The sequence below is a fragment of the Gopherus evgoodei genome, chromosome 14 (assembly GCF_007399415.2).
Source record: "Gopherus evgoodei ecotype Sinaloan lineage chromosome 14, rGopEvg1_v1.p, whole genome shotgun sequence".
Taxonomy (NCBI): domain Eukaryota; kingdom Metazoa; phylum Chordata; order Testudines; family Testudinidae; genus Gopherus; species Gopherus evgoodei.
This window is the reverse complement of record NC_044335.1, coordinates 32,101,611-32,121,877: the sequence shown is the minus strand read 5'-3', so window position 1 is coordinate 32,121,877 and position 20,267 is coordinate 32,101,611. Positions and strand designations below refer to the sequence as shown.

At 52.8% G+C, this 20,267-nt stretch overlaps 1 protein-coding gene across 1 annotated transcript in view; it reads left to right on the top strand.

The window, feature by feature from the left end:
- Positions 1 to 20,267, top strand: part of LOC115635165 (rho GTPase-activating protein 39-like) — a 120,090-nt gene that overhangs the window by 96,072 nt on the left and 3,751 nt on the right. Inside the window, exons 6-9 of the mRNA XM_030533493.1 lie at positions 14,218 to 14,291; positions 15,918 to 16,117; positions 17,921 to 18,012; positions 19,869 to 20,038. Of these exons, the coding sequence (XP_030389353.1) occupies positions 14,218 to 14,291; positions 15,918 to 16,117; positions 17,921 to 18,012; positions 19,869 to 20,038 (536 nt within the window). The remainder of the gene's footprint in view (positions 1 to 14,217; positions 14,292 to 15,917; positions 16,118 to 17,920; positions 18,013 to 19,868; positions 20,039 to 20,267) is intronic.

The following is a 20,267-nucleotide window of genomic DNA, read 5'->3' as shown; positions in this document are numbered from 1 at the left end:
TCTCTGCATTGTGCTGGGGATTAGCTGTGTGAAAACTGCCTGCACTATGCAGCCTCTTTACCCTCTGTGCTAGCTGATCATAGGGCAAATCAAACAGCCACTTCCTGGGCGGGTGAGGACGCAGAGCTCGGTTTCTTGTTAAGGCTCCTAAGGCGCCGAGCTGTGCTGTGACAATATTTCCTTACAGTAGAATCTCAGAGTTAAGAACACCAGAGTTAGGAACGGACCAGGCAACCATACACCTCATTTGGAACCGAAGTACATATCAGGCAGCAGCAGAGACCAAAAAAGAAAAAAAAGAGTAGAGTACTGTTTTAAATATAAACTACTAAAAAAAAAAGGAAATTTTATAAAAAAAAGATCTGACAAGGAAAGGACACGGTTGCTGTACTTGTTTCGTTTAAATTAAGATGGTTCAAAGCAGCATTTTTCTTCCACATAGTAAAGTTTCAAAGCTGTGTTAAGTCAATGTTCAGTTGTAAACTTTTGAAAGAACCACCATAACGTTTTGTTCAGAGCTATGAAAAACCTCCAGTCCCAAGGTGTTCGTAGCTCTGGGGTTTACTGTATTTCATAGAGCCTATGCAAGTCTGATGTGAGCTGCACTCTGCACCCTCCTTTCTCCCATACATGGGGATGGTATTCTCTAGCGTTTGGCTAAGACAAGAGAAGGGAGCTGCTCCCCCTTGAATTCACTGGCCTTTCCTCTCCCTTTTTGGAGTTGTGCATTATGCCATGTAGAGCCCAGAACCTTAGGTAGGGAGTTGGGAACATCAGCATGTACCCTGAGTGCATGACAGCACCACCTCTCTCCTCAGTCAGACAGCGATTGCTGTCCATGTGGGGGGAATGCTGGATGGACAAGAATCCACCACCTTACCCCATCACAATAAAATTACATGCATCCATCCTAGCTTGGGGAGTTTAGAGTCTTTGCAGATTCATCAGCTTTGGTACTCCAGGGAGGCCAGACTCTAGCTAAGGCATTAGAGCTCTGATTCATTTAGACTGGGTGGCAACCCCAGTGGGGACCACCAGGACACTGGCCCTTCTGGACCACTTGAGCCTACCACCAGCAGCAGGGGGCTCCCTCCAGGGCCAGCTACTTGGTGCACCGGTCCCAATCACCGCACCAACGCTCCTCCATGCAGGAAGCTACAGTGTCCAGACCACCTGCACCTTTGCCGAGCGAGAGACTAGAGAAACCGGCACCAAGTCCGGTGCTGCCCCAATGTCAGCTGTCCCGGTCCGAGCCGGAAGCCCCTCCGTTGGGGGAGGGGGACCAAGGGGACCAGCAGGAGGAAGCCGAGCAGCTGCTGACCTCCTCGTCATCCCTGGATGAAGCGGTGGCAGGCACAGCAGTATCAGGGCCTCTGCCAATAGACCACAGAGCCCACCAAGAGCTGCTGCGTAAGGTTGCTCATAACTTGGGGTTGTAGGCCGAGGAGATGGTGGAGCAGGAGGACCCCATGGTGGACATCCTGAGCCCAGGGAGTCCATCCAGAATAGCCCTTCCGCTCATTAAGACCATACAGTTGAACTATAAGACTATATGGCAGACCCCAGCCTCCAGCACTCCAACAGCCAAAGGTGTGGAACGCAAGTACTTTGCCTCGTCAAAGGGGTACGACTTCTTGTTTTGCCACCCAAGCCTATGTTCCCTGGTAGTCTCGGCGGTAAATGAGAGAGCACCATGGGCAACAGGCCCCGGCCTCCAAGGCCAAGGAAACAAAGCACCTGGACCTGTTTGGCAGGAAGGTGTATTCCTCAGGGGACCTCCAGTTGAGGATAGCTAATCAACAGGCCATCCTCAGCAGGCATAACTTAACTCCTAGGCAGCAGTGGGGAAGTTTAAAGACAACTTCCCGCAGGGTTCCCAACAGGAGTTCATGGCGCTGGTGGTCGAAGGTAAGGCCGTAGCCAAGACCTCTCCCCAGGCATCCTTGGATTTGGTGGATGCGGTGGCCAGAACAGTTGCGTCTGGCATGGTCATGCGATGCTCGGCGTGGCTTCAGGAGTCAGGTCTGCTGCCTGTGGTCCAGAACTCACTCCAGGACCTCCCCTTCAAAGGGTCTGGGCTCTTTTCGGACCAAACGGAGGCAAAGCTACATAGCCTCAAGGACTCGAGGGCTATACTGAAGTCGCTGGGTATGCACACCCTAGTGACTCAGAGGAAGCCCTTCAAGCTGCAGCCGCCTCCTCAGCGTGACTACCAGCATCGTCCTAGGCATGAGCCCTACCGCAGGCGAAGCGGGAATAACAGGAGGCGATGTAATAATAACAATAGCTCCAATAGGCCGGACCAGAGCCGAGGCCAACATAAGTTCCAGCCTGGCCCTAAACCAGGCTTTTGAAGGTGCACTCAAGGACAGCATACCAGACCAATCACCGGATCCGTCCCCTTGTTTCCTGAACCGCCTGTCCCTTTTCTCCCGCGCGTGATCCAGCATTATGTCAGACCCTTGGGTGTTATGCACGTACGAAGCGGATACATGTTGCAGTTCTGCTCCCTGCCTACACCCCTTCCCTGTCCCTCTTCAGGGACCCCGCTGATGAGCACCTCCTGGAAAAGTAGGTTCGCACACTCCTAGAGTAGAACAGTAGAGATGGTACTGAAAGACCTAAGGGGGAAAGGGTTCTACTCCCGATACTTCCTCATTCCCATGGCCAAAGTTAAGATTCCATGGAGGGACGGGGCCGTGACCCATTCTAGACCTGCGCAGACTCAACAAGTTCCTGGTCAAGGCCTGGTTCCTCATGGTCTCTCTGGGCATCATCATCCTTTCACTGGATCTGGGGGACTGGGACACTGCCCTCAACATGAAGGACGCGTACTTTCATATCACCATCCACCCAGTGCATCGCCGATTCCTGCGTTTCACCATGAACCAGGGACATTACCAGTTCACAGTTCTCCCGTTTGGCCTAGTAGCAACCCCATGGATGTTCACAAAATGCATGGCGGTGGTGGCAGCCTTTTACGGAGGCAGAGGGTTTGAGTTTACCTGTACCTCGACGAATGGCTCCTGGCCGGTTGGTCTGAAGAGGAGGTTCGGTCCCATGTGCAAGTGGCCCTTAAGCTATTCCTCATGCCGGGGCTCCTGGTCAATGTCCCCAAGTCCACCCTCATTCCAATGCCTTCCACGAGGGGTTTTCAGGGGGCTCGGTGTTCTCCCACCCAATGTTGGGGCAGTTTCTTAAAGGACTGGAGAGGGTGTTCCCTTACTCACACCCTCGTCCCTCCATGGAATCTCAACTTAGTCCTTTCTAAGCTCATGGGGCCCCTGTTTGAGCCCCTCACTACCTGCTTCCTCTTCCACCTTTCCTGGAAGGTGGCATTCTTGGTAGCCATCACCTTGGCCAGAAGGGTATCTGAGCTGAGGGCACTCACCTCGGAGCCACCATATACAGTGTTTCATAAGGACAAGGTGCAGCTCCATCTGCACCCTAAGTTCCTCCCAAAGGTGGTCTCACAATTCCATCTAGGCCAGGACATTTGTCTGCCGGTGTTTTTTCTCAAACCCCATGTGGACCTGAGTCACCACAGCCTGCACACCCTGGATGTCCGTCGAGCGTTAGCGTTCTGCTTGGAGCGCACCAAGCCCTTTCATAAATCCACGCAGCTGTTCATGGCTGTGCTGAGAGGATGAAAGGCCTCCCGGTGCTGGCGCAGCGAATCTCCTCCTGGATTACAGACTGCATTTGGGTGTGTTATGACCTTGCAGGTGTTCCGGCCCCGGCGGTCCTGGCCCACTTGACCAGGGTGCAAGCAGCTTCAGCGGCTTTCCTGGCACAGGTCCCGATCCAGGAGATCTGCAGAGCAGCCACTTTGTCGTCGGTGCATACCTTCATGACCCACTACGCGGTCAACCAGCAGGCCCGAGAGGACAAGGCAGTTGGCGTGGCGGTCCTCCGATCAATTGTTCCGTGACTCTTACCCTCCTCCAAAGGCAAGCTTGTAATTCACCTAATGTGGAATGGACGTGAACAAGCACTCAAAGAAGAAAAAACGGTTATCTACTTTTTCGTAACAGTTGTTTTTCAAGATGTGTTGTTCACGTCCATTCCACCACCTGCCCTCCTTCCCCTCTGTCGGAGTCGCCGGCAAGAAGGAACTGGAGGCGGTCGGGCCAACAGGGGTATATATGCACAGCTCAGTGGCACTGCTCAGGCTGGGGCTCCACTGGCCCGACGGGTACCGCTAAGGGAAATGTTTCCTATGCACGTGCACACCTAATGTGGAATGGACATAAACAACACATCTTAAAGAACAACAGTTATGAAAAGGTAGGTAACCGTTTTTTTCTCTAGTTTCGTTAGCTAAGGTAATTTTCTTTCCTTGTTCAGGGACCATCTCCCCACTCCGGGGACAGTGCCCCAGATTCCAGGCTTCAAAAGGGTGTTTCCTACCCATGCTCCGTCTCTATGAGCAACAAGCATCAGCGATACTTCTACTGCCTTGGCGAAGCACACATCGCGGTTCTCTGCTGCATTTGCAAGTCCTTCCTGGCCCACACCCAGGAAGCATGTGAACTCCGCCTCTGTAAATACCTGATGGAGGAAGCCATGAGACCAAGAACGTACTCAGATCCAGGCCCAGGAGACCCAACCTGTACAGTGGGCCCTTCCGCGCATTGTGCAGGGCCCAGAACTGGCAGTACTGAAGTGCAAGGCCAAGTCCTGGCATGAGAGTAAAAAAACACTCTGCCAGTCACAAGAGCAGATCTCTGCCCCAGACTGCTCCCAGCACGTTTCCCCCGTTGAGCTGTGCCAGGTCAGGTGAGATGTTGCATGGGGATACAGCTGGACCAGCGCCCAAGATTCCCCATGTGAAGGGTAAGGCCAGGCACATAGTGGGTCTGACAGTACTGATGGCAACCTTGGCACCCGGGCATTCGGAATGCTCATTGACACTTGTGCTGACTGTTCCACCAGTGCTCATGCGCCTACCAGACAGGCTGGCTCCACAGACACCACCATCTCCACCCCTCTGGCATCTCCACAGTCACACTGTGCACCTCTGAATGCTCAGAGCCATTTCTGTGGACAGAAGAGTTGCTCCTTCCCTACCCACAATCTCCCCTTCTGTCTGGCTCACCCACAACATCCCAACTCCAGAGAACAAATCTTTTCTACTGCTGCTGAAGAAGCCCACCTCTCTGCCACACCACAGCCCTCCGGTATTGACGGTCCCACCCCACACCTTCCCACCAGCGCTGTTGGTGCATAAAGAGGAGGGAGACATCACACTGTTTCCGCCGGCTCCTCTGGTCCCTGCTGGAGTATTCTCCTCACTGGATGAGGGGACCATCCCTCTCCTGCACTCTCTGCTGGACGATCATTGCTAATACCAAGACTTGATCCAGAGGGTAGTGGCAGACCTGGACATCCCATTGGAGTAGGTTCAGGACCCACACAATCAACTCCTGGATATACTCCAAAACCACAGGCCTTCTCAAGTAGCCCTACCTATCCAAGAGGCCATCCTCCAACCGGCGCAAGCACTGTGGAACGCCCCTGTCCCCTTTTCCCCCACAGTTAAGTGGGCAGAGAGGAGGCATTTTGTGCCTGCCAAAGGGGCTGATTTTCTTTTTTACCCATCAGAACCTCAGCTCCCTGGTTGTTCACATGGCCGCCATGGTCCGCCACTCCCTCCTTGGACATATGGCAGCCTGCACCTAGGTGAGACTACACGCACATTTCCATCCGCATTGTCTTCTCCGTTCCCTGGGCCATGCTGTCCTCCCTCTTATGGTGGTCCAATCCTTCCAAGATCATGATCAGCACCCCCTTTGCCACTCCTACACCACAGGCCACTATGATGACACACACCTCCGTTGGGGGTCGGGGAGCCCATTTTGGCCACCAGGCAGCTTCAGGGGTGTGGATGCCAGAGGAAGACAGTATGCACATAAACATGCTAGAATTGCAGGCTGTCTGTTTAGCATGCCAGGCCTTCCTCATGCTCATTCAGTCCCTCCGTGTTCAATTGCTCTCTGACAACACTGCGGCAGTAGTGTACCTCAACAAGCAGGGCGGCGCCAAGTCTCCTTCCCTTTGCACTGAGTCAGACCAGCTTTAGAACGAGTGCATCCAGAATCACATGACTCTTCAAGCCCCGTAGATACCAGGCACCCAGAATTCCTTGGCCAATGCACTCAGTGGGACTCTCTAGCTCAATCACGAGTGGGAGTTACACAATGCCACACTCTGGAACCTCTTCGCAACATGGGGCACCCTCCACTGGGACCTCTTTGCTACTCCCAAGAACCAAAAGCTGCCCCACTATTGTTCCAGGGGAGCAATAGGGAAGGGCTCTCAGGGTGATGCTTTCCTCCTCTGCTACGCTTTTACCCCTATTCTCCTCCTGCCATGGGTGCTACGCACGATTTGCCAGGACAGTGCCACCGTCCTACTCATAGCCCTGTTCTGGCCCTGTCAGTTCTGGTTCATGGACCTCCTTAGACTTTCTGCCTGCACACTGCTCTGCCTCCGCACACTTCCAAATCTCCTCACAAGAGATTAGGGGAGGCTCCGTCAACCCAGTCTGGACCCTCTTCACCTCACAGCCTGATGTTTGGATGGGCGCTGAAGATCTACCTCGGTGCAAGAAATCCATACCCAAAGCAGGAGATAATCCAGCAGAGCCTGCTACCAAGCTAAATGGAAACGTTTCACCGTATGGGCTCACCGCCACCACCACTCACTGAGCATGGTGTCTATTCCAGTCGTCCTTGACCACCTCCTCACCCTCAAGATGTCGAGCCTAGCCCTCAGTTTTGTACTGGTGCACCAGGCAGCACTCAGTGTCTTTCTCCCTCCTGTGGACAGCACCGCAGTGTTTTCGCACTCCACCACCATCCACTGCATGGAGGGTTTATGCAACATCTTTCCACCAGTACTCAAGCCCGCACCCCGCGGGACCTTAATCTCATTCTCTCTGCCCTCATAAAACCACCCTCTGAGCTGCTGGCAGCATGCTCCCTCTCCCACCTCTCAGCGAAAGTGACATTCTTGGTAGCCATTACCTCAGCCAGACAGGTCAGTGACCTAGCAGTCATGATGGCAGATCCCACCTATGTGATATTCCACAAGGACAACGTGTCCTTACAGTTGCACCCTATATCCCTTGCAAAAGTATTGTCGAAGTTCCACTTCAGTCAGTGCATCCACCTGCCGGTTTTCCATCCCAAACCACACGCCTCCCCCTCTGACAGGACCTTGCTCTCCCTCGATGTCTGCCGTGCACTGCCATTCTACCTACACAGGACTTGACACATTGCCAAAGCTATATGTGGCCATCTCCGAACGGTCCAAGGGTCAAGCCGTCTTGTCCCAACAAATCTCCAAATGGCTCTCGGGTGCGTCTGCGAGTGCTACAACCAATCGAAAATAGCCTCGTCTGATAAAGTCACGGTGCACTCTGTGTGAGCTCCAGCCGCCAGGTCAGCCTCACTGGCAGACATGCCTTGGGAAGACATCTGCCGCGCAACAACGTGGCACTCAGTCCACACAGTTCGTGACACGTTATGCCATCGCACAAACGGTAGCTACAGATGCTGCCATGGGCCAGGCCATACTGCAAACTGCACTTCCATTGGCATTGTCGCACTCACCTCTGTGATGATCACTGCTCGTGAGTCATCCATACGTGGAATACACTGAGACAGACCCAAACCAGTGGGGTGCAGGAGTCTGGTAGAGGGCAAATATACTGGTCACTGGATGGATAATTTTCTGTTCCCTGAGTGACCAGAGCAGGGGCTGCACTAGAGTAATCAGGAACCTGCTACAACCAATTAAGGCAGACAGACTGATTAGAACACCTGCAGCCAATCAGGGCAGGCTAATCAGGGCACCTGGGTTTAAAAAGGAGCTCACTCCAGTCAGGTGGGGGGGAGCCAGAGGAGAGGAAGTGTGTGAGGAGCTGAGAGTGAGAGGGTGTGCTGCTGGAGGACTACGGAGTACAAGCATTATCAGACACCAGGAGGAAGGTCCTGTGGTGAGGTTAAAGAAGGTGTTTGGAGGAGGCCATGGGGAAGTAGCCCAGGGAGTTGTAGCTGTCATGCAGCTGTTACAGGAGGTACTATAGACAGCTGCAATCCACAGGGCCCTGGGCTGGAACCCGGAGTAGAGGGCGGGCCCAGGTTCCCCCCAAACCTCCCAACTCCTGATCAGACACAGGAGGAGTTGACCCAGACTGTGGGGAAGATCACTGAGGTGAGCAAATCTGCCAATAAGCGCAGGACCCACCAAGGTAGAGGAGGAACTTTGTCACTACACGTAGAGATCGTCTCTCAAGGAAGAGGAAGCGGTTCCTCACTGTATCTGGAGGTTCTTCGAGATGCGTGGGCCCTATCTATATTCCACTTCCGCCCTCCTTCCCTTCTGCTTCGGACTGGATTCCAGAATGGTCAGAAGGAGACTGGAGAGGTGTCGACCCGCACTACCACTGATGCCCTCATCTGGAAGCACAAGGAGGAGATCTGCATCCATGTGGGTCAATGGACACTGCTAAGAAATACCTCCAGGCTCAGGCACATGGCGCGCATGTGCCCCCATGTCTGGAATACATCGAGGGACCCCACATCTTGAAGAACCTCCAGTTACAGGCAAGTAACCTTCTCATCCCTGGGCAGCTGTTGCTCAAAACTCTAGTTCATCTTACCCACACTGAGAGACCTGAGTTGATTGTTGTGTTACAGCTGAGTTTCTGGCTTTGCTCCTGCCCTGTGGTTTATCAGTCTGTTTTATTTCTATAATATAGGGTATGTCTACACTATGGGATTATTGCGATTTTGCATAAACCGGTTTTGTAAAACAGATTGTATAAAGTCAAGTGCATGCGGCCACACTGAGCACATTAATTCGGAGGTGTGGTCCATGGTCCGAGGCTAGCGTCGATTTCTGGAGCATTGCACTGTGGGTAGCTATCCCATAGTTCCCGCAGTCTCCCCCGCCCATTGGAATTCTGGGTTGAGACCCCAATGCATGATGATGCAAAAACAGGGTCGCGGGTGATTCTGGGTAAATGTTGTCATTCATTCCTTTCTCCATGAAAGCAACGGCAGACAATCATTTCATGCCCTTTTCCCCTGGATTGCCCTGGCAGACGCCATAGCACGGCAACCATGGAGCCCGTTCAGCTTTTTTTTACTGTCACCGTATGTGTACTGGATGCTGCTGACAGAGGCGGTAGTGCAGCGCTACACAGCAGCATTCATTTGCCTTTGCAAGATAGCAGAGATGGTTATCAGTTGTTCTGTACCGTCTGCCATGCCATTGTAAATTGGCGATGAGATGACGGTTATCAGTTGTTCTATACTGTCTGCTGCTGTCATGGGTGCCTCTGGCTGAGGTCGGCCGAGGGTACAAAGACAAAAATGGGAATGACTCCCCGAGTCAATCCCTCCTTTATGGTATCTAAAAATAGAGTCAGTCCTGCCTAGAATATGGTGCAAGTGTACTAGAGAACCAGTGTACCAGAGAACCAGAGAGCACAGCCGTTCCGTGTCAGATCCCGCAGAAATGAAGAGCTACATGCCATTCTAGGGGGTGCCCCTTCAACAACCCTACCCGTTGCTTCCCCAACTGTCATAGTATAATTCCCAACTCTGGACCTTAGCGTCCAGGATATGGGTACTAGCCTAAAGTCCTCTACGCTTAATTACCAGCTTAGATTCTGTAGCGCTGCCACCAATCAGGAATTCCAGGGCCTGATACCCTCTGGTCCCCCCAAACCCTTCCCTGGGGACCCCCAAGACCCAGATTCCTTGAGTCTCACAACAAAGGGGAATAAACCATTTCCCTTCCCCCTCCTTTCTTCCTCCCAGCTCTTTCCCCCCCTGGGTACAGTAGGAGACCACCGTGATTCAACTCCTTGAATCACCACCCCGAGAGGAATGTTACCTTCCCCCTCCCTTCTTCCCCGGAGAAAGATACAGAGATAAACGCAGAGAGCAGGTTTTTCTTCCGTCCTCCCTTTCCTTTCTCCCTCCAATTCCCTGGTGAGTGCAGACTCCCTTCCCTGGAGTCTTACAAAAGATAACCAAAAAAAAATCAATTAGATTTAAAAAAAAAAAAAAAAGAGGAAAACTTTAATAAAGAAGGAAAAACATAAAAATTGTCTCTGTAATCAAGATGGTAAATATACAGGGTTTTTATAGCTTATAGACAATAGAAAGAAGCTTTCTCCAGCAGAAACACAATTTAAGCTACTTCCAGCAAGTACACATCTGCAAATAAGAAAAACAAGTTAAAAGACTATAACCGCCTTTGTACTTACTCACTATTCTGAATAGAGAAGAGACTGTAGCAGGGAGATTGGCAGAAACCTGATTGCACCTCTAGTCCAGTCCAGGACCCAGAGAGAACACACAAACCCAAAACTGACAAACAAAGGCTTCCCTCCACCTAGATTTGAAAGTATCTTGTTTTCCTGATTGATCCTCTGGTCAGGTGTTTGGGTCCCTGTTTGTTAACCCTTTATAGGTAAAAGAGACATTAATCCTTAACTATCTGTTTATGACACAACCCTCCTGGGCTACTGTTGCAGTGTCCCCCCATTTGTGTGATGAAGTAATAAAGAATGCAGGAGTAAGAAACACTGACTTGTTAGTGAGATAAAATGAGGGGGAGGCAGCCTCCAGCTGCTATGATAGTCCAGGCAGGATATTAAACGGTGCGGGGGAGAGGAGCCCAGCATCCTGCTGCTATGATAGTCCAGGCAGTACAGAATCTTTTCTTTACACATGAAAGGGAGGGGGCTGATGGAGCTCAGCCCCCAGTTGCTATGATGAAGACAGTTACCAGCCGTTCTGTACCATCTACTGAGAATGATCAGAGGTCATTCCTAGTCATTCCTATTTTTACACAGGCGCCCCCGGCCGCCCTCACCTGAGGCCAGCCAAGAGCACTCGCGGGCTGATGATGATGACGGATAGCATTCATATTGTACCATCTGCCACCGGGGAGGGGAGGGGAGAGGAGAGGATACTGCTGTTCACTGCCACAGCATCGCGTCTACCAGCAGCATGCAGTAGACATAGAGTGACATTGAAAAAAGTCAAGAAACGATTTTTTTCCCTTTTCTTTCACGGGGGGGGAGGGAGGTAAATTAACGAGCTGTACCCTGAACCACCCCGGACAATGTGTTTGACCCTACAGGCATTGGGAGCTCAGCCAAGAATGCAAATACTTTTCGGAGACTGCTGGGGACTGTGGGATAGCTGGAGTCCTCAGTACCCCCTCCCTCCCTCCATGAGCATCCATTTGATTCTTTGGCTTTCCGTTACGTTTGTCACGCAGCACTGTGCTGTGAACTCTGTATCATAGCCTGGAGATTTTTTTCAAATGCTTTGGCATTTCGTCTTCTGTAACAGAGCTCTGATAGAACAGATTTGTCTCCCCATACAGCGGTCAGATCCAGTCTCTCCCACACAGTCCATGCTGGAGCTCTTTTTGGATTTGGGACTGCATCGCCACCCGTGCTGATCAGAGCTCCATGCTGGACAAACAGGAAATGAAATTCAAAAGTTCGCTGGGCTTTTCCTGTCTACCTGGCCACTGCATCCGAGTTCAGATTGCTGTCCAGAGCGGTCACAGTGGTGCACTGTGGGATACCGCCCGGAGGCTAATACCGTCAATTTGCGGCCACACTAACCCTAATCTGATATGGTAATACCGATTCAGCGCTACTTCTCTCGTCGGGGAGGAGTCCAGAAACTGGTTTAAAGAGCCCTTTATACTGATATAAAGGGCCTCGTTGTGTGGACGGGTGCAGCGTTAAACGCGTAGTGTAGACCAGGCCAAACATTCGTACCTGTACCTCCATGAGCCGGGTCTTGCTGCCTGTGCCCATCAGCTCCTTTTGCAGGATTGAAAGTCCCAGCATACAAGGCTAGTGCCTGTAAAATCAAGTAAAGCAGAAAGTCTAAGGTCCAGAGGCCTCTAATTTGAAGTAAACATATGAAGGTTTCCCTTCCTGTCTTTAACCAGTGTAATCCTAGCATTGATGTTCCAGGCCATGTGTCACTTGCTAGGAAGATTGCAGGAGGTCTTCATGTCTAAGGCTTGAGCTACACTAGGACCTTAGTCAGTATAACTAAGTTGCCCATACCTCGAGCAATGTTACACCGCCCTAACTCCCGTGGAACAGGAGGGCTTCTCTTGTCCACGGAGCTACCACCTCTTGGGGAAGTGGAGTACCTGCACCGATGGGAGAAGCCCTCCTGCCTGTGGAGATAACATCTTCACTGAAGTGCTACAGCAGCACAGCTGGCCACTGCCGCCTTATAAGTGTAGACTAGCCCTCTGATGCTGCTAAATTACACTGAGTTTTTGAAATGACAGTTCTTGACTTATGGCACGTTCCATACAAGCCATCTTGGTCTGTCCCCGGTGGGTCTGCTCCTTGGCTCAGTGCACTGTAATCACCGCTTCATTAGTTACTAGTGCTCAGGGGATCCTGCCTACCCAATGAGCCATTCTGTGAATTTCACCTCGCTGCCTGGGAGTTGATTGTGAGCAAATGGTGAACACTTGCACGTTTATTTGCTGTTTGAAATTATTCACTCATTTCTCCAGTGAATAATTCTTGGTCTTTGGCAAATGGTACTTTGCGCATACTTGAAATTTGAAGTTCATATTTGAAATGTTGGGTCATATGAAATTTGAGTTACATAAGAGTCAGGCATTGTTTCCGTACCTGACTGGGTGAATTATGTAGCTAACCAATAAAAGTTTGAACTTCAAATTGCATCTTCACATGTAAAATCCACAATTTGCAGTTTGCATGTTGTTTGCTAGTTTTGCAATTCTCTTTCTGTGAATGTTTGAGTTCAGAATTCACATCTGGAGATTCTTTGCACCAGTAAAGTTTGTTTACTAGAATATTTGCAGAAAATAAAGATCAGTGGGGCATGCAGCAGATTAAAACAACAAATGAATACTCAGGGTGGTTTTATTCCATCCAGTGTTTATGCAGCTCTAAGGATTCACACAGTAAAAATCCTTTTGATGTTTGTGTCATGTAACTTTCCTGGGTTAAATTAATCAATGAACAATATCGTCTTCCCCAAATGCCCTGGGTGATTCTTTATTAGGCAGACAGAGTTAGGAGAAGCCAGTTACAAAATGGCTCCTTTTTGTCTGTTGACAGTATATATATATATTTCTAGCCCACGCCCCCTTCTGTAAACAAACCCTCTGCTCCACAGCTCGAGCCTTGGAGCCAGCTCCCAGGGCTGAACGATAATGAAACTGGAGTTATTAGTGCATGTGCTGACTCATTTGGGTTCCCAGCTCTTTATCCTGGTGAAAAGAGACGTGAAGGCAAGAACCAGGGGCAAGGGAAGGGATCTCTCCCTCTGCATGTAGATGATGCTTGTTCTTCATCGAGGGCTCAGGCTAAGGAAAGCTTTGTTCTTTGGGCAGGGCCCTCTGCCCAGCCTCTGCATTGGCCAGCTCCGTGCGCCCTGCCAGTGATACATGCCCAGGGCGCTTACCCTACATCTGACTTGGAGAATGAGCTGTGTTTGCAGAAGTTCCTTTGGCAGGGTGCATGTACAGTCAGAGTGCGCCAGACTCAGCTAGGCTGGTGCCTGCCGAAGGGGATGTGGAGCCAGACATCTGCGCTCTTCTGGGTGCACATAGTGTGTTCAGATGATCAAAGCAGCTGTGCAGCGGAGTGGCAATTAGTGCTTGGAGCATTGGGAGCCCTCAGCGGTGAGATGCAAGGGTCAGATCCAGGTGCTTTGAGCCGGAACACAGAGCACCATGAGCCCCAGGGACTGAACTTCTAATGGCACTGCCAGCAGGCTCGGACTGCCATGCTGCTCGTGGGGCCAGGAGGGTACAGGGCACTGGGCTGAACCCAGGACAGTGGCACTAGACTGCTCCCAGGTTATTCGGCTAGGAGCAGCTGTTGAAAGAAATGCAGAGGCTCTTGCAACACACCTGCAGCACTTGAGGAAGGACTTGTTAATTTTGGTGTCCAGTAAGGGAATGATGCCTCTCCAGACTCGTATCTCAGGGAAAGTAGGGGGAGGTGTTGGGATGTTTTGCAAGTACAGGTTCCTGCCCTTCCTGGGGTGCAGAGCCCAGCTCTTTGGCCCTGCCAAGAGAACCCCCAGCACCCAGTATTCGTGGTGACAGCATTTTTCTTCTGGGGGTCTGGCAGTGCCATGGGACTGAGTGGCATGTCTCTCTCTCCCCTAGGTTTGGCCATCAGCACGTATGCCAGGTTCTGTTACCGGAAGCTGCAGAAGGTGGCGGTTACTGGGGGCAAGAAGGTGAGGCACCTACTGTGCCCTGGAGACTTTTTTCTAACATCTCACGTTGCCTTCTCCAGCACTCGCGGTCTCCAGCACACCAGACACTAATGGGTTCCTTCAGGTCCCCGGGCTCCTGTCCTGTGTTAGAGGTGGGAACCAGACTGCAGGGGGTGAGGGGATTCACGGCCACACAGTGGGTGAGGCCTGACTCCCAGATTCTGTTTCCCTGATAGCACCCTGCCTGGGTGTTACCAGCAGGGCGTGCAGGGTGCTCATGGGGCCCAGCGGGCAGGTCCTGTAGGGGACTATTCCTGGCCCGTGTGGCAAACACAGTGCTCAGCTTTCCCTGGGAGGAGCAGGCACTGCTTGGAGCAGGAACTGCCCATCCCCTGGGGAGGAGGGGATGCTCTCCCGCTTCACCACTGACAGCTCATGTGGGGCTGGCAGCTGCATTTCCCCGCAAGCAGGCGTGGGTCTCATTTTAAACATTCCTGGAAGGGGGAGGGCCAGGAACAGCCCACTTCCTGCCCCCCCCCACGGAGCGCCATGCTTCTCATGCAGCCTGCCCTCCAGCAGCACCTGTCCTGAGGAATGGATCCCAGAGAGGATGGATTTTGTCACATTTCCCTGGGGGTCTCTGCGCAGTGAGGGCTCCGTGGAGAGGGAGGAGGAGCTGACCCATCCGTCCAGTGGTAGCAGGGGCCCAGCCCCCTGGCAGGACAGGAAATGTACCCCAGTACGTGTTCTGCACAGCTCCAGACGGAGCTCTGTCTGTGGCACTCCAGGCAGTCAGAGGGATGTTTCCAAACTATTCTTTTACCCCTCCTCAACCTTGAAGGCTAGAGGTGGTTTGATTTCCCCCTTTGCCATGTGAAATTAATAGAAGTTGGGCCAGTAAAAGATATTACCTCACCCACCTTGTCTCTCTAATGTAAGATTAGGTCAGTTTCTTTGTCAACATTCTCCAGAAACCATGAGTTTTGGGTGTCCAGCTAGAGCCATCTGGAGCCTGATTTTCAGAGGTGCCCAGTGCCTCTGAAAATCAGGCTTCTACATGGCGAAAGATGGACACACGAAGATCCCCTGGAAATGGAGATCGCCTGGAATTCGCCTCTGCGTTTGGAATGTTTGTTTTCCCATGTTCCATTGCCAAGAGGTATTTGAATGAAATAGCTGCTATAATGACTGTGTGCCCCCTGCTGGCCCTGCAGCAGCACCTGTTCACAGCCCATCCCCAGAACGGGGCTCAGGCCTGCTGCTGCCCCAACACTGTGGATCCTGGCAGGGATGCAGGGAAAGCAGGAATATTTCCCAAATAGAAAAGATCAGAACATGGCAACAGAATCAGAAAGTAACACTAGAGCCACCCTGAAATCTCTCCGACCCACAGCCAGCAGCCTCCCCACTCTCCTGGGGCCTAACACGTTGAAGCTCCTGATCCTTGCACGTGCTCTTTGCATAATGGGGATTCTGTTGCAGTGAGGACTTCCTGTAAGCACATGATCCTGGGACCATCTGGTTATTCTCCACGTGAGCCATGGCCTGCATGCCATAGGGCTACTCACTGCCTCTGCCTGCACGTAGCTGATCTCCCAGAGGTGCGACATTATAGCATGAGTTTATAGATATTTTCTGTGCCCTCAGGGCCTCCGTAAACCAACGATAGAGGAGATAACACACGCCAGAAATGCCATTGTGACGCCATCGCTGTTCGGCAGCTCTCTGGAGGAAATCATGTCACGGCAGCAGAACATGTATCCGGGGAACAAGCTGCCTTGGGTACAGATACAGCTGTCTCAGCAAGTCCTGGCCCTGGGGGGAGAACAGACTGAAGGAATATTCAGGTGAGCTTTAGGGATGGTGTCTATTTGGCTGAGTAGAACAGAACTCTGTCAGAATGGGGTGTACAAGCAGAAGTTGTCCCTGTCCCACCCAAAACCACACTCACACAATCAGCAGAAAGTCACCTCTCCAGTACTACAGACCCACCTAAACCTCTGGCTGCCACACCATAATGGTTCCCTTGCACCAGCTGTCCCAACCCTGGCACTCTGCCTGGGACTTCCTCCGACCTCTCTCTCTCTGCGGCTGGGGTAACGAGCCGCCTGCAGCAGTGAGTCAGCAGAACCCTGCTATTCCAGCAGGATCAGCCCCGCTCACAGAGATGTGTTTCAGGAACATGCTGCCAGCAGTCCCCCAAAGGGGCACTGGTCCCTTAGCATGCATCACAGGAGAGGTTTGCTTCTGCAGACACACTTTGAATGATTTGAGCTGCTTGGGACGGTGGGTGAATCTCAAGAGCACCTGGCACAGTGTTGCGCTTTCAGTTGATGAAGTGATTGTGGTTCGACTGCTCTGGGAGTGAGGCAGAGCCTGGGATGGCCAGGCAGACATTCCGGCAAAGATCATCCTTCCCCAGCAGCATTAGTGAGGCTTGGCAGGGGCCTGGGGTGCTATCATGCTGGCTCTGCAAGGTGTCTTCTGTCCAGCCGCGTCTAGAGATGGCATGTGTCGCTGCCCTGAGCCACACAAAATCCTGGCAGAGAGAGTGCAATACTAACCGCAAATTCTTCTGGCACAAAACGGGGGCTGAAGTTCGGCAAAGCACCATAATTCTTGTGTCTCACTGGACAGTGTAATCTACAGGAAAGGGCTCTGCAGGAAAGCCTAAAATAGACAGATCCTGTAGACAGACTGAAGCTGGTGCCAGCCTCGCTATATGGATGAACTTGCACATCCCTGGGAGGGAAGGGGCGGAGCTGCTGGGTGCTTGTATTCCTGTTTCCATGTTATTGCTGCCGGTAACAGCAGGGACCTGCAAGGAGGCCTTGCACTCTGAACCCCAGGAGGGATTTCGCTGGCTAGTCACTGGGGTAGCTCTAGCTTCCATGCTCAGCACTTCAATATCGGTTAACTAAGCATCTGGCAGCGACCTTTGCACAGTAGCCCTAATCATTGCTTCTCCCTCAGGTATGGCAAGTGATGAACAATTTGAAAGCAGTTACTGGTAATTACCAAACTATGGATCTCCCTAAATAGCCTCTGTGCAAAGGCAGATTGCAGGGCCACGTAAAATACTCCCTACCTGTTACATGTGATTACAAATCACTGAACTCATGCAGACTAGTTCAGCACATAGGATGCTTCAGTCTTGATGGTGAGTAGGACTTTGCAAATTCAGCTCCCATGTGAGCATGTGAGAAAGGGGAGATTTAATGAGCTTGTAAGCTAAGTTCTGTAAATGTATGGTTAAGAACTGTAGTGGAGTCCCACACGTCAATTACCGCATTAAAATACTGACCTGGTCTGAAAGAAGCTTTCAGAATCACTGCATCCCCCAGACCTACTCTGTACCATCAGACCGACCTACTGCTGGAAGCGTGGCATCAGGAAACTAGCAGCTCCGACTGGGAGAGACTGGCGGGCGGTTCTGAAGGGCCATTTGAAGTTGACTTGGATAAGAAACAGCAAAGTCTTGCTGAGTAAATGTTTCTGTGAGTGTCGCTAGCCTGCAAATTCAGCTCCGCAGGGCTCCTCCCAATGAGAGTCTCACACCCATGTCTGCTCTCTTCCTCCGCCAAGGCAGCATGCTCTGCAGTCCATTTGGACTCCAAGTCCAGTTGCTGTATTTCTGGGTTTGCTTTCAGAGTACCTGGCGACATTGATGAAGTCAACGCATTGAAACTGCAGGTGGATCAGTGGAGGATCCCCAACAACCTCAGTGATCCCAATATACCAGGTATGAGGACTGGATAGCCATATAGCTATGGGCTAGTCTAGAATAACGTGTGCAATGTGCTTCCAAGGCAAAGCTTCCAAGGTGGGCAGATGCAGGACCCTGCACTCGGGCGCTGCGGACATGGCTGGGTGGGGGGCAGGCGCAAGACCCTGCACTTGGGTGCTGCGGACGTGGCTGGGTGGTGGACAGACGCAGGACCCTGCACACGGGCTCTGCGGATGTGGCTGGGTGGCGGGCAGACGCAGGACCCTGCACGCGGGCGCTGCGGACACGGGTAGGTAGCGGGCAGATGCAGGACCCTGCACTCGGGCTCTGCGGACACGGCTGGATGGCGGGCAGGTGCAGGACCCTGCACTTGGGCGCTGCGGACGTGGCTGGGTGGTGGACAGATGCAGGACCCTGCACACGGGCTCTGCGGATGTGGCTGGGTGGCGGGCAGATGCAGGACCCTGCACGCAGGCGCTGCGGACACGGGTAGGTAGCGGGCAGACGCAGGACCCTGCACTCGGGCTCTGCGGACACGGCTGGATGGCGAGCAGGGGCAGGACCCTGCACGCGGGCACTGCAGACGTGACTGGGTGTGGGCAGACGCAGGACCCTGCACTCGGGCGCTGCGGACATGGCTGGGTGGGGGGCAGGCGCAAGGCCCTGCACGCGGGCGCTGCGGACGTGGCTGGGTGGTGGGCAGATGCAGGACCCTGCACTCGGGCGCTGCGGACACAGCTGGGTGGCGGGAAGGCGCAGGACCCTGCACGCGGGCGCTGCGGACGTGGCTGGGTGGTGGGCAGACGCAGGACCTTGCACTCGGGCGCTGCGGACGTGGCTGGGTGGTGGGCAGACGCAGGACCCTGCACTCGGGCGCTGCGGACGTGGCTGGGCGGTGGGCAGGCACAGGACCCTTCACGCGGGTGCTGGAGACGCGGCTGGGTGGGGGGCAGGTGCAGGACCCCGCACGCGGGTGCTGCAGACACAGCTGTCCTTAGGAGCAGTATTTTGATTCTTGTCTTTCTGCTTTTCTCCCTAATGTCACACCCGGTAGTTTCTAAACTCAAGCACAATCTGCCCCCAGCCACCCCACCTCAGGGTCTGATCTTGTCAGAGATTGGCAGCGAGGCAGGGCTGAGCCTGGCAGGTCCTTGAAACAGAGGACAGGAAGGGACTCCTGGGTCCCTGACTCCAGTCCCTACTTTTGCAGGCGACCACATGATATAATTTTGGATGAAAGACACCAGTGAGCATTGAGCTGCTCAAGTGATTCAGTAGGTGGCACTTTCCACTCCACAGAATAACTGAGGAGGTTCTTCGGCTGGTATCAGCTGGGTACTGAGAGGCAGGCGCTCGGAGATCCAGTCAGAATTCCCCTGTGGTCAGCAATATTGTAAGCCCCACAAATCATGAGGCTGGCTTCAGTGTAAGCAGTGCAGAGTCCTGGTTCTTGGCTTTCTGCTGGCTGAGCCCTTAGGCCGTACACGTTCAAACTGTTCTCTGCAACCAGGAGGCCAGACTCATTTTAAGTGGGAGATGCTCTGCTGCAGGCTCCTGACTCAGCAGCTGGGGCTTTAAGAACAACATCAAACATCGTGAGACGCAATGAAATCAAGAGAGTTGGAAATGCTGGGGCAGCAAAGATCCTGTGTTACTTTCACCAGGGTAGCTCTGGGCAAATTCCCACTCAAGTCATTTCACTGTGCCCACGGCGCCCTTGCGGTTTGTCAGCATGACCCAGGGTCGGCCTGGTTGTGCTGCTGTGTCCTGTCAGACTGCAGGAGATTACGGAGTGTAACTCATGTCCTGGCTGGGGTACGCGTGTTGGCCTGTTTTCATGCCCCTCTTCCCCGTTCTGCCTTCCCTCCCAGCCTCCCTGCTGAAGCTGTGGTACCGGGAGCTGGAGGAGCCCGTCATCCCCCAGCAGTTCTACAGAGAGTGCATCAGCAACTACGAGAACCCCGCCGCTGCCGTGGCTGTGGTGCAGCTTCTGCCAGAGCTCAACCGACTGGTCCTGTGTTACCTCATCCACTTCCTCCAGGTGAGAACCCCTCCCTCTGCCCCTCTCCCCAGCCGTGTGCTGGGGGCTTCGGCTCTGGGAGTCTTGCCTCTTATTTCATGAGCAGAATGTGTTAATTCCCAGCCGGGTTTGACATGGAGCAGGGCTGGTCCCTCCCAAGCCCCAAGGGTCGCCCTGTGAAATCCTCTGACCATGGTGAGGCTCCCGTCCTCCGGCCCCACACGCATGCTGCAGGATTTCCATGTTGAGA